Genomic DNA, 14834 nt, shown 5'->3' on the forward strand with positions numbered 1-14834 from the left:
TTAAGTTAGTCACACTGAAATGAATAGTGAAATGTGAAGTGAAAAACACTTGTTTTTTACAATAGTGAAAAACACTGAAATTAGTAACAGTGAAATGAATCTGGCTTCCCCACTGACTTTGCTTGTGAGAAGGTTGCAAAAGGGGATTACATGACCCTGGGATACTGCAACCCTCGTAAATGTGAATTACTTGCCAAGCATCCAAATGTAAATCACGTGACCACAGCAGTGCTGCGATGCTCCCAAGTCACATTTTTCAATGCTGTTGTAATTTCGAACGGTCACTAAGTGACCTATTGTAAATCGAGAAGTACCTGTATTCATTTAAATTATGAAACACAATGCCTGTTAGTACACCGAATAAACTGGGGAATAAGCTTTTCCTGTGCAGAAAAAAACTGATACAGAGAGGGCACATGTGGAATACTTGAATTTTGTGTGTTGGTCATTATGTTTTGAAATGCCTTGATCAATCTTCCAGGGCACATGAGACCATTTCTGAATGCTGTACTATAAATTGTGCCTTGAGCTGGATTGGCAACCAGAGTATGGGTAATCTTGATAACCACAAACAATTCCCCCCATTATAAATTTTAAGTAATCTTGAATTAAATTAAGAATCTTGAAGTTGAGATTTTTCAAGCACCCAATTCTGCCATAAAATGGTAATCCAACAAGATCTCACATTTTAAAGTGACAGATTCCATACTGACATTTTAGTGCAACTTTAGTAGTGCTTGCTGACAGACAAGCAATATTTTCATTAATAGTTGCTAAAGTCACAGTATGCAAACTTACAACCATTCAGATATTTTTGGATTTCGGTGCCCTCTAACCTGCAATCACTGGGCATGCTGGCTACGGTGGATGGGAAATGAATCACAGAAATTTTACACACACACATACAATATACTGTATTTTTTTTTCTGTATATAGGTTGTCCTAGAATTTGTGATTGCACTTTTAAAATAATAGAAATGCAAGCATAATCAGTATTTTTCAGTCTATTGGGCATTATAAATTGCAATCAAAGGATTGTCTTTGTTTAATTATATTTTAATTTGATTTTTTAAAAAAAAAATCCATACATTTTTAAAGGCCCATAATGTTTGATGCGAGCTGTTTCCAGAATTCTTATTATAAGTAATGAAATTCCACCATTCCTTGTAAAATAAAGATTCGCTACTTTGGCTTGACATACAATTGATTGATTGATTGATTTTTCAAGTAAAGATCTTATTCTATCACCTATCCATTGAAATATCTTATCTCCATTGTTCAGCAATAACCTAATTGGTGATATATATAAAAACGTAATGAGTTATTTTCTAATTTCTTATCCTGGCCACCAAATATGTGTAGCAAACTTAGCTTTGGCAAAAATTGAAACTATTGATTAATTATGTAAGACATGTATTTAAGATAAATAACACAACATGAAAGAATATTCCTTTTGACTGATAGCCTTGCTAACATCTCAGTGAAAATTGAAAAAATACATGTTAGATTATTATTGAAGTTTGATGGTACCAATGTGAAGTTTAAGTAATTCCTATATAGGTTCTGATAAAAAATGTTTATGCTGTCATACAGACTCCCAAACAATACCATCAAATTGTTCTTCTAAGTCAGTGTCAAACTCTATTTCATTGAGGGCCGCATCAGGGTCGTGTTTGACCTTGGGAGGCTGGGGTGGGCATAACCAGGATGGGCATGGCCAGCTCGACATCACTCACGTTGGGGATGCCTGTGGTGGCCCAAGCACTCTGCCAGCAAAAACGGGCTCCCGAGCTCCGTTTTCAGCTGCGATAGCCTCCTGCAACCATCTGCCAGCAAAAATGAAGCTGGGGAGGACCGCCTGCGGCCCTCCTGAGCTCTGTTTTCGCTGGCAGAGGCACAGTGGGCCAATCCTTTGCTGTTTCCAGGGCGGTTCCATGGGCCAGATCTAAGCACCCTGTAGGCCAGATTTGGCCCCCGGACCTTGAGTTTGACACCCCTGATCTAAGTCCCAGATTTCTTTTAGTCCTCACCACAATCTGTTTCAGAAAATCAGATTCAAAATTACATCCTTAGGTTCTGTAGGGAAAAAAAATAAAATTTTTCAAAAAGAGTTGCCTCCGATTTTTGCTCTTTTTTTTGTAATATTCAGTTGATCTGCCACTCAAATTGTGGGACTTTTTGTTCCAATTGTTGGTCATAATTTTTTTTAATTTACAGTATATCTGAGTTTTTGTAGAAATATTTTTATTTTGTAAAGATCTTTCCTTTTTCAAGATTTCAAGAGTTGTATGTAGTCCTAGTTGTATAAAGTCTTTTGTCTTAATTTGGGTATGTTATCAATAGAAACGGAGGTGAGATGCTTGGAATAAAATCTGAAAACTTCATCCTGGAAATTCAGCAGATTATTATGCTTACATAATTTTGTTGGTGATTTCCATTTTTTAAATTTTGGAAAGGTGTTACTCAGATTCTGTATATGGTAAGTTTAGGTACTGATTATCTTGTATTGAGAAAACAGTACTTCAAATGTATACCATCATGTTAGATTCTGGGATAGGTGTGTGTGTTTGCGCATGTCTAAAAATCTTACAAATTCAATATTGATATTAACTATGCTAGCAATTAGTTGACCTTTAGTGTCTTAGATTGAATCTCCCATTCTAAATATGAACTTTTCATTGTTACCCTTCAAAAATCTATGCACTTTAAAGTTTAAACCTTTAAATTTTTTAAAAAATTATTAGTGCCTAGAGCAAAATACTGTTTATTAAATGTTTTGTTTTTGATATTATGTATCCTCTTAAGTTTCTTGTATTGTAACAAAAGATCGTGCATAACTAAATATTCTATTTTTTTACTGTATCCCCCAGTCTTCTAACTTCCCATGAAATAAATGTACAAGTATCAATCATAAAAATAACATTATTGCTGCTTTTGGATACTTTGTGCCTTATAAAATCATTGGAATTTATTCTGAGTTTGTAAGAATAAACCATTTGTTGCTTGTGCCAGTGACAATCTTCTTGCTGTGAAGACTGAAGCCCCGAGCTCTTGTCATATCCATCCCCTCCACACACATCTTCCCCTTTAACAATCCCAAGTTCTTAATACCCTTGTTTCCCCACATAAGAGCTCCTCCTCCCTTTCAATCTTAGACTAGGGATTGTAGGCCCACAAAAGGGATCGCTCTCAGCCCTTCAGGCTCTAACTGGGGAAGGTTTTTGCTGCTTCCTCATCCTCTTCATGGTTTGTGCTACTGTATCTGAAGGTTGATGCCTGTTGCCAGCGTCAGAAGGAGCATTCTTCAAGATTTGTTCATGTCCTAACATGGTAGAAATTACCTCTTATGGTTTTCCAAATTACAAGTTTGAATAGAAATCTCAATTTTAAACAAATCCTCATTAAACTGTTATTAATACTTTCAGAGATGCACACTAAATCTGCTTTTACTGAAATAAAGGACTTTTCCCATTTCAACTTCAGGTCATGTTTAAATCTTTTTAAAAGTATGGTAGAGTTAGACTCCTCTTTGGGATGATAGCAGTTATACAAGGAGGCACTGTCTTACTGGTTTCACCTTTAGTGGGGAATCTTCTATTGAGGTAACCAGATGTTATTAACAGTAGGCCCTACTTTGGTTTCATGTTCCTCTTTTCCACTGGGGAAGGGCTGCCAATTACCGGGGGGGGCTGCTCTTTTGTGTATGCTTTGATCCCCTTAGTTTGCTGTGAAGCACCTCTCTTAGATCAGTGGTCACCACCACTGGTGGTCCGAGAGAAAATTTTAGTGGTCCGCGGAGAAATTTTCGTATTTTTGCATTTTTGCAGGTGGTGCAATATGGAAAAAGCACAGCCCTTGCAGTCCGGAATGAATGGTGCTGTTGTGGCGGTGGGAGAGGGGGCGGAACAAGTGGGAAGAAACTGCGTTTGTGATGGCTGGAAGCTGCGGGAGCGAAGCACTACTTTCATTTCCACAGCAACAGCATTCCCCCTTGGTATATTTGCGCCAGTCAGTGGCGCAAGGCAGCCCTCGTCTCCTGCCGCTTGGGATTCAGAGCGGTAAATGGCGTCTGGTCTGGGGAGCAGCCGGATTTTGTTCTCCATGCGGATGCCAAATCGGCCCCCTGCAAGCTCTCGTCTCTCGAGGAGCGCTCCCTGAAGTGGTGCGGGAAACTTTGGTTGGGCTCCTCGAGAGATGAGAGCTTGCAGGGGGCCGATCTGGCATCCGCAATGGAGAGCAAATCCGGCTGCTCTTCAAACCAGATGCTGTTTATTGCTCCGAGTCCCAAGCGGCAGGAAACGAGGGCTGCCTTGCGCCATTGGCTGGCGCAAATATACCAAGGCGAATGCTCATGCCATGCAAGTTCAAGTACTGCTTCGCTCCCACGCTGGATTTGTATTAGTGGTCCGTGACATTTAAAATTATGAACTTGGTGGTCCCTGAGGTCCAAAAGGTTGGGGACCCCTGTCCTAGATGGCTTTTGTTTCTTAAATGCTTTAGAAGGGAATTCAGTGCAGATAAGTAGTTAATAATAGTTTCTGATGCTGAATAGGGCAAGTTGAGGGAGGAGCAAGGCATTCAGCCATCTTCCAGCGAGGCTTTAAAGGTTGGCTGTCTAATGTGAGAAACCTTTTTTCAAACCCATTTCTTGATGTTCCCAGGGCTGATTCAGAGCTACTGAACTAGAAATGGCCAAAAGTAGTCAGTAAACAGCACCATATTTTAGTAGAAAGTCAATCCATTTCCTACAATCTGCTCCTCAGAACAAGTTCTAAAGTCAGCAGAAAAGTAAACAAATTACAGGCGGCATAAACAAGAGAGAAGAGAAATCCTAATCTGATTATTGAAATCCTTTTCTATAATCAGAGTGGCCATACTGTTAGTTATTTAAACATTGATATTTATTTTAAAACCGAAGCCCAGGGTCTAATCTCCGAGACAAATTGTTGTTAAATTCAGTTTTATTTACTGCTGTCTATAGCCAAACATATTCACTATCATATAGTTAGTAAATGTTGGGAGGATCTAATACTCAACAGAGGTTAATAGACATTTAAGACGAAATACTTAACTGAAGTTACCAATCTCTGTACAAGGTAGGCTTACACAACAAAACTAGAGATTATTTTTTTTAAAAAATCCTCATCTGCAGTCAAGTAGCTACTTAGTTTACAGCTTTGATAGCTTAAACAGATTTAGGCCAATAGAAAGGCAAGAGGCTCCAGACGCATAGCGGATTTCTTTCAACATGCCACACCACTCTTTCTTCTCATCGTCATACCTGCGGGAACAAAAAGTTATATAAGTGGGGCCCGTTAGCTTTTTTCCCAAGCCTGTCTTCCAAAATCTGTGCCCAGTAACTCCAAGTTTCTTTTGTAACATCCTGTCTTATATTAATACAGCTATTGAAGAATAATTGCTAGTCTAAGAATGTAACAAGCATTGCTACACAAAGAAAAAGTAATGCAGGAAATATAGATTCCAATATGCTGTCATCCTTCTGAATGCCTTGTCTTGGAAAGTAATATTAACCCCCCCCCCCCTTGCTTTTGTTTCTGAATCTTGCATCTATCTAAAATCTCCAAGTGCTTCAATTTGTCCCCCTCTCTTTTCTGCCAACTTTTCACTCATTTCTATCTTCTTGTCGTCAAAGTTTGCTCCCCAAATTTCTGACTAACAACTGCTCCTTCTGTCTCTCTCTCTCTTTTTCTTTCCTTTCTTTTTCTTTCCTTCCTTTCTCTTCCTCCCTTTCTTCCTTCCCTCCCTCCCTCCCTCCCTCCTCTCTTTCTCTCTCACACACATGCTTTCAACCATGACTTCAGGGGTGGGTTCTAAAATTTTTTACTACCGGTTCTGTGGGCGTGGCTTATTTTGTGGGTGTTGCTTGGTGGGGTAATGTGACTGGATGGGCGTGGCCAACTTTTTTTTTTTACTTTTAAAAGCATTTTTTCTACAACCTTAGAAAAAGGTTGCAGAAAAAAATGTTTTTAAAAGCCTCTGACGATCAGGCAACTCAGCTGGGATCGCCAGAGGCTTTTAAAGGCATTCTTTATCCTACAATCTTTTCAGCTGAAGAGGTTGCAGAAAAAAATGCTTTTAAAAGCCTCTGACGATCCCAACTGAGCTGCGCAATCATCAGAGGCATTTTTTTTTTAAATTTAAAAGCATTTTTTTGGCGGAAGAGGTTGTAGAAAAAATGCTTTTAAAAGTAAAAAAAAAAAAGCCGTGGGCGGGGTAAGCGAGTGGCGACTGGGCCGGGGACCGGTTCTCAATGTTATTACCGGTTCTCCGAACTACTACAAATTTTTACTACCGGTTCTTGCGAACCTGTGTGAACCGGGAGCAACCCACCACTGCATGACCTCCTAAGCACTGTTAAGCTGTTGCAAGGAGCACAGAGGTGCAAGTGTAAATAGCTCTTGGCCCTATAGCAATGGCACCTTGATTCAGGGTTAGGAGGGCAGCTGCCCCTCAACTGTCCTGCCAAGTACCCAGCTGTACTTTACACTGTGAAGCTGCAGAGATGGTGCTTCTCGGGAGAGCAAGCCCCAACTTAGGTCTCATCCTCTTGCTTCCTCATTTTCACAAGTTGCTGGGAGTCAGCATATTTTATTTATTAATTTTTTATCCCACCTTTTATTACTTTTTAAGTAACTCAAGGCAACAGAAACACATAATACTGCTTCCTGCTCTTATTTTCTCCATAACAACAACCCTGTGAGGTCAGTTGGGCTGAGTGAATTGGCGCATTATTATTACGGCATGCTTTATTATGTGCATTACAAGACTTTAAGTGACTTTTGTATGGATACATGAAAAGCCTCAGGCATTTGTGTTTGAGACCCCTGCTTTTAAGGTCTTTCGTAAGAACAGGTACACTTTTTAAGTTTTGGTTGGTTGATATCCGATTTTCAAGAAGGTAACCTCCCTGTTATGAGTGCCCAAAAAGGTCACCTCACAGTGCTGAGCCATGCATTATTTTAAAGCTTCTTGTGAAAAAGTTGTGGTGGGCAAGTAGGAGTTGGCTGAAATAGGTCATAGGAATTAGAGATGAGCCCAGATCTCCTTTTGAATCCAGACCATGCTGTGCCAAAACACAAACGCACATCGGGCACTCAGGAAAAATATAGCTCTCTGTGAACAAAAAAATATTCTGCATGCAGTTCTACAAAGCAATTTGATGTTTTTAATACTCTACTTTTATGAGAGAATATTAAAATTATGTAATATGTAGAATATGTTGAAGCAAAACCAAAAATAGGCAATACAAGATCAAGTCTACATTTAGTTACTGCTAAAGATTTTAGTGGAGTTTTACTCTACGTTATCATACACACAATTAATAGGAATGACTTGAATCTCTTTGGCTAGCAAAGTGAAAAAAAAATGTTTAAAACAAACTTACTTCCAGATGTCATTAACCTCAGTAGGAGCAAATTCCTTTGATTCAAGCTGAATCATCGCAAAGCCTCCAATCGCATACAAGGATCCAGACAATTCAATTAAACTAATGGAACTTCTTTCCTGGGGGAATTCTGGCATAACTTCCCACCTGCAATTTAATGAATAAAACGTTCAATTTGAGAATATAATGTTTGAGTATAATATGATGTGTATTTTTTTAAAAAGGAGGGGATATCTGTAACATGCTCCTGAAGACCATCTGAAGATGTAGTTGATGCTGAATGCAGTGGTGTGGGTAATTTTGGATATACCACAGTATGTATGTCCTTCTCATATCACTATTTTACAAACTGCGCTGGCTCCTATGAGGTTTCCAAGCGCAACTCAAAGTGCTGTTTATCATTTACAAAGCCCTAAATAACACATAATGAGGTAATTTGCAGAAATACCTATTTCCAGTTACTTTTGCTTGTCCCCACTTACTCTTTCATAATGAGTACCATCCAGGTCCCCTCCTTCAAACAATACCATTTGATTGGATCTAGGAGCACCTGCCCTTTGGAATGATCTCCTCTCCCCACCCTCTTCCCAGAGATTTGGATGGTCCCAACCCTGTTAGCATTCAAGAAAAGTTTAAAATATGTTTTTTTCCCCAGGGGTTTAGTCAAAATGGGAAGTAGAGCATGTGGCTGGTGAGCCCTGGCTTGATGCTCTTGCTATGCTGCTTTATGGATTTTGGGTATTGTTTATTGATATTCATTGCAATATTGTTTGGCAAAGTTATTTGATTATGCTGTACTATTTCCCCTTGGTTTACGAAAGGGAAACATAACAGTTGCAGGAAATGTAGACAAGTAAAAATACCTTTACATACCTGACGGTATTGTTTTGCCATTTTTTTTAAAGATATTTTTTAAAGAGCTTTAATTAACAAGATAAATATAACGACATTGCACTAAGAACTGTTTGTTTTTTAAAAAAAAATAATTTGTCAGAATGAAGAAATGGCTTTAAGAAGTGGACTGGCTGAATAACGTTAGATGTACATTAATAAAGGACAAATTTTCTCAGAAAGGACAAAGATTCAGTTAAAGCATATAGTTAAAGCTCAAAAGAGTATGACCATCTACCGAAAAATGCTCAGAGCTTAAATGTGCAACAAGGCACTTTACATGTACGTACACACATGCACGCATACGCACATACACCGCCCCCCTTGTATGGTGAAAATAATTTCCTTAGATCAAATCATACATCATAGGACTGGATACAATGTTTATAAGGCTGTATCCTAGTAATTGATACTTCAAGACCAATTCACAATGCAGATAGTCCTTGGGTTATGACCCTCTCATTCAGCAATCATTCCAAATTACAACACTGCCGAACAAAGAGAGATTATACAGCGTATCTCCAAAAGTTGCGGCCACTGGAGCATCCCCAGATCATGATTTGGAGGCTTGGCCAGCAGCTCATTACTATTGTTGCTGCATCCTGCAGTCATGTGATCATCATGTGGGATCTTCCCTGCCAACTTCCCACAAATAAACTGGCAGAAGGCTGCAAATCACTGCCACTGCTTTTTTGCTCGCCTACCCAGATCCTGGGACAACATTTATACCATTTAAAGAAGTTGATTGCATTTATAAATAAAGGGACAAGGATTCTGGTGGGTCCCAAAGAAAGAATGCGCGGTGGCCCTAAAACTGTGCTGTCAAACAAAAATAGACGGGTTGTAGACTAACTTGTTAGTGGTGAGATCAAAGGCTTCAACAGAAGCTGAGAGGCCTTCTTCAGTAACACCTCCGGCAATCACAATTTTCCCTTTATGGATGGCAATACCAAACATGGAGCGAGCCATTTTCATGGGAGGAAGATCACGCCAGTCTCCCCGCTTGGAATTGTAGATGAATACTCTGTTTGTGCATTTTCTGTGTACGAGAAGAAAGTCAACTGTTTGAAAAATGGGGACAACAGCAATGATCAAAACATATACTTAAGACAAATGGGATTGGACTCCCGTCATGTAATAATATGCGAGAAAGTTCTTGACAAACGGGAAGAAATGCAAATATGGGGAAACATCAAATAAGAGAGGGTTCAACCTGCAACGACATAACGGGCAGAGAAAGAGGCTCAGAAGAGATCCTCCCTAATTTCTCAGGCTGTAAAAGGAGATGGGGTAGGAGATCAGACCTGTAGAAGAAGCTCATTCTTGTCTGGTCTACATGGGAAGGCTGATAAGTCACTGACTCAACTGGATGGGGAATATGTTACCCCTGCAGCAGACCATCCCAATTGCCTGCTTTTTAATAATGCATGAATGAAAATTGCTCTCAGCTGCTTGCTGGCTTGCCTGATGCTTTTTAAAGAATTTTTTGCCGTGGGCTCCGTTCTATATGTATGTACTATTCTCTGCTGTACTTTCTTTCATTGATGGGTAGCCATTAACAAACAGTATGTGCCCATTGGGTAATATATAAATATAGCTAATTTGCTGTTTTGGTTTTCAGGCTCTGAAGAATAAACGCAACAATTATGTTGGCGGTCATTGAGATATGGTGTGAATGCAGTATGTGCTCCGTGCATACACTTATGATACTGAATTTTCAGAGAACATGATAAAAATATAAAAGCTACTAGTCCTGTTAGTTTGTGTCTCTGTAGTCACAGTGTACATTCTGTTGTGCCTTGCTGAACTTTTCAGAGCTCAAAAAGGACTGCTTCCTTTGGGAAATTTGCAATGTTCTCAAATTTTACAATAATTCATTTAAAAAGTTCTTTGTAGTCAGATGGCAGAGAGCAATCAGTGTTGATCACCACTGTGCCTAAAAGTTATGGGTAAAAAAAATAAGGGAACAAATAAACTTGTTCAGAGTTCTTCCTTCAATTTGGGTTCTGTTACATTTGTTGAATTTCACATTATGTTCTATTTACACAAAATGGAACATTTCAGGTGGAATTGTTTCATCCTGAGCTTAAAACAAAAAAATATTTTCTATTTTATGTGCATCCTTATTAAACATCAGACAAAGCCCTTAGGATTTTAAAGTTAAAACCATTATTTCTGTTATTATAGCACTTTTTCTTCTTTGGGGTATTTTCCATTCAAATATTTTCTGATATACTGTAGCTTGATTGCAAATTTCTGGATGAATTGTTACCATTACCATGGCTAGTTAATAAATATGTCCTATACCATTGCTAGGATGATTTCAGAAATTTAGATGGTCAGGGATAATAAAATAAACTCCTTAAGATTAATGGAAACCAACTGCTTAACCTGAATATGAATGTAAAAACAAACACAAATTGATTCCTCTTTTATATTTATAACTTTTATAAAAATAAAAGTTATTTTTAACTTTTAAATCAGTGCCAAGCACTGTGTTTGTGCCTGTGGAATTGCTTATTTTTATTCTTTAAAAAAATCAATATTGTTCTGTTAGCTTTCATGTCTATAATGGAACTTTGTTGGAGGTGTGATTTATCTCTGCCGTTAAACCCTTGTTATGCTACCCTCTGATTTACTGGATGATAAAACTGCAAATATAAACACTTGTTAAACCTCTGAATTTATAATTCTGCACTACAGCAACATCTTCATCAGAACATTGCAGAAATGGGGCTTCACACTTCCAAAACCAGTGCTGGGAAATCTAAATAAAGAGTGGTCAAAACTTCACTCATCTTGAATGACAAGTCTGGGCCAACATACATACAATATACAGAGCAGTCATCAGCTCTTCAAAGCATTTTCCTGCCCTGTGATGAATGTCTGCATTGATCTTGAAAGCAACTAAAGTTTACACTGACCTCAGCTGTTAATAGGATTTTAACCAGAGCAAATAGTTGTGTGGGATAATTTGGGGAGGGGAGTACTTGCAACACTCTTGAAACTATCCAGTACTCACTTATCATCTGTCTTTCCTCCAAGGCAATATATAGCTCCATTATGTGAAGCTGTAGCATGGCCATATACTTTCAGGGGCAGCTTCTTGATTTCATTCCATTTGAGTGATCTGGAAGGGGAAAGGGACACCAGTGAGGCTCTTCAATCTCACAGGCCATCAATTAAAAACCTTGTCAAACCAACCAGTGTTAAGCAAGCCACTTACTCTGGATCGTAACATAAGACGGAATCCAGAGACTCCTCAGTTTGGAGATCTTTGCCTGCAATTACATAGATTTTGTTCTCCGATTCTCCCAGTCCAAACAAGCATCTGGCTGATGGCAGGGGAGGCAGCCCAATCCATTCAGATGTAATGGTGTCCAGCTTGATTAAAATGCAGAATGAAGATGGTTAGCAAACGTGCCAGGCACGTTGAAAACAGCTCACAGCAGCATTGTATGAACAGTTCAGCACATTCCATCACTTTTTACCTTAAGATCTGGAAGCAAATGTATTATTGTCTTAACCCCGGACACCTGGCTGTCAGCATTTCCCCATCTTTCTTCCATCCCCCTTCCCTATATTTGTGGGTTCCAGTGCATCTTTTGAAAATCACTCCTCTGAGTCCTTCAAGGCTTTAGGGCAGGGGCGTCCAACCTTGATGACTTTAAGACCTGTGGATTCCCAGCTGTCTGGCTGGGGAATTCTGGGAGTTGAAGTCCACAGATCTTAAAAGTCGCCAAGGGTGGCTACTCCTGCTTTAGGGTTTATCTGCTGCAAATTTTTCTAGGCAGAACCTAGGTTGGCGTTTGCTTTTCTCAGGCTTCTCAGTTTCTTTAGAATGTCAAGCATTTGCCTCCAAAGCTGAGCAAAAGCACTCCCAAGAGTAGTCTGAGCTGAAAGATTTGCCCCTTGCAAAAAGGAATGTGGTACTCTTTCGTGGATGGGCATATATGTGGAAGGCATCAAATCCACTTCTTTAAAAGTGTCAGCAGCTGCTCTAAAGGAAGGCAGGCTTTTATTTTTAGGTTTAAATTAACCCCTTTTCATTTTTATGAGGTCTTGTAATTATAAATTGTGAATCATTACTTGGTCCTAGACTTAAGACATTGCTGATTATTAGTTAAAAAGAAAATGGGCAGCATGGCTACATGTTCCCAATGACATCTTCCTTGACAGATTCCCTGCTTTAACTACATTCTTTAGATTTTCTTTAAATCTGCACTACCCAAACTGCCCTTTTGCTTACACGATTGCCTGAAAACATATTCCGAAATGTAGTGACAATCAAACACGACGGGAGTGGTTTTTTTTCATCAGTTTTGGTCAACAATGTGTAAGCTTTTGAAAAGGCTTAACATACCGGTAAAAGCAGAAACTCCATACAACATCTGTCTCTGTTCCCTTGGGGGGGGGGTATCATTAGATTGTTTGTCCTGGATGGCCCCCGTCCTTCCTACCAATAAATAAATTTGCCCATCTCTGCATTAAATTATGACTTAGTAACACTATCGTTTAATGAAGAGGTGGGCAAACGTTTTGAGAATAGTGTAATGGGCTTTCTAAAAATGACAAGTGAGATGATCAAATATAATTTTATATGCCCCAACACATAAATGTGTCTATATGTACTTAGGCAGAATTTGATGTATATGGACATTATTTTTGTATATCTCTTTCTTATGTTGAAATGAGCAAGGAAACATAAATGGAAGAGCTGCATTTGATACTGGAGTGAGGCAAGCAATAAGTAAAAACAAGAAGTCAAGAACATTAAAAAACAAACAAACACCAAGAACCTCACTAAAGTCTACATAGTCTCATTCAGACATTCATTTGAACAAGCATACAAAAAGTTTGTGTTCAGTCCTTATTCACAATTGATAGAAAGATGAAGAGCTTGTGTAACGACAACTATGAGTTGTTTCTTTCAGGCCTTTTGCCAAAGGTACTAACAAGGCAGGACTGAGTGTGCCCACCAGCCACCAGCTGATCTGATTCAAGTATTCAAATAGCCGTCTGAATAGTGATTTAAGGGTAGATGATGCCATAGCATCTCTTATGAAACCAATACAGGCTCATTTTCACACATAATTTGCTGCACACAAAGATAACTTTGTAGCAGAAATATATACAGAGGAAACTGGACTGGAACATGCTATAATTCTAAAGATTCTTTAGAAATCATGCTAAACTAAGAGAATATAATTTATCAATACTTTTTTGCATATATGTGAATACAGCCCTGAACTGGAAAGAATCAAAAACGATGCAACTAAAGATCTACATAGATGTTAGATTTTTAATATATCATTTTCTATCATTTTCTTATCCTGAGTTTAAGAAATAAAGGTATACCTGAAAGAAGTATGACTGGAAAGGCCGTTCCTTGTTCTCTTCATCCACATACAATCCTCCGACCACATAGACCTGCTTTTGCTTTGTGACTAAGCTGGAATGATTTCTGGGAATCTGTTCCGAGAGTGCTGCTAAATAACACTCGTTTTCTGTAGGATCATAAGCTACCGACGCAGTGTCATTGATCAAAAGAATGAGATCTTTAACAAACATCCCATGCCTCGGAACATCATTTAGGTAGCCGGGGAGTAAATTTTCATCTCCTACATCCCCGTTAACCTCTCCTTTGACTGACTTTCCTGCGGTTTTTGTAGGTTCGGGCAATTTCCCGCCAAAGGCATCTTTAATAACTTTCATTTTTTTCGAAAGGTCTGGGTTGCTTTTAATGATGTCTTCCTTCTCAACGTGGTCCTTGAAATACTTCTCCTCCATAAGCCGAAAACGGATACAGTCAAAGACTTCTCCGAGACTCTTCACCCGGTTCTCTTTATCTGACTTGACCCATTTCATGACAGCTTCAAAAACGATTTCCTCCTTTTCAACATTCAGGTTATCTGGCGAAATCACCGAAATGAGTTCATGAGGAGCGAGTTGCATGAAGTCCTCTTCTTTGCAAATTTTCACAAAGTGGTCAGACACAAAATCACGGGCAGACAATGCAAGCCTTGGGCAGTCAAGGAGGAGACCTAACCGAAGTATGGCCAAACAATTGCCAACAGCCAGCCTCTTCTGAAGATAAGAAACACAGACGGTAAAAATGGATGGAATTTGAAAGCGGCTGGCCAGAGCAAAAATATCTTGTACGTTAGAATCGTTAAGGTCGATAGTTGCAGAATAAAGGTACTTAACAATCATATCAAGGATAGCTGGGTCAACGTTATCCAACACTACTTCTTTCTTTTTATCTTCACTTTGCTCAGATAAGAAGTACTCACGGAAATAAGGACTACAAGCTGACAAGATCAGTCTGTGACACGGCAAACTTTTATCCCCTGCTTTTAGAGAACAGTCAATAAACTTTTTCTCTTCCAAAAGCTCCCTAAGGCCATCTTGAAGAAGAGTGGATTGATAAAGTCGGAGTTCTTCGGTAAGTTCTCTCTGGGAATCCATTTTCTGGAAGGCTGGGCTACCGAAGCACAAAAGAAACCCCTCTTGTTGGTACCTAGGTCTGCCTGAAAAA

General features: G+C 39.0%; 1 protein-coding gene across 1 annotated transcript; it reads right to left on the minus strand.

Annotated features, from left to right (window-relative positions):
* Window positions 1-4943: 4943 nt before the first annotated feature.
* KLHL41 (kelch like family member 41) lies at window positions 4944-14780 on the minus strand. The gene is made up of 6 exons (XM_070938067.1): window positions 13655-14780; window positions 11523-11680; window positions 11319-11426; window positions 9150-9335; window positions 7406-7552; window positions 4944-5281 (listed from the first exon to the last, which is right to left on the minus strand). Exons 1-6 carry the CDS (start codon window positions 14762-14764, stop codon window positions 5170-5172), a joined length of 1821 nt encoding a protein of 606 aa, XP_070794168.1. The 5' UTR covers window positions 14765-14780; the 3' UTR covers window positions 4944-5169.
* Window positions 14781-14834: the final 54 nt, after the last annotated feature.

The sequence above is a fragment of the Pituophis catenifer genome, unplaced genomic scaffold, assembly GCF_029215685.1.
Source record: "Pituophis catenifer annectens isolate HBS135680 unplaced genomic scaffold, rPitCat1.0.hap2 SCAF_1, whole genome shotgun sequence".
In the NCBI taxonomy this organism is placed as follows: Eukaryota; Metazoa; Chordata; class Lepidosauria; order Squamata; family Colubridae; genus Pituophis; species Pituophis catenifer.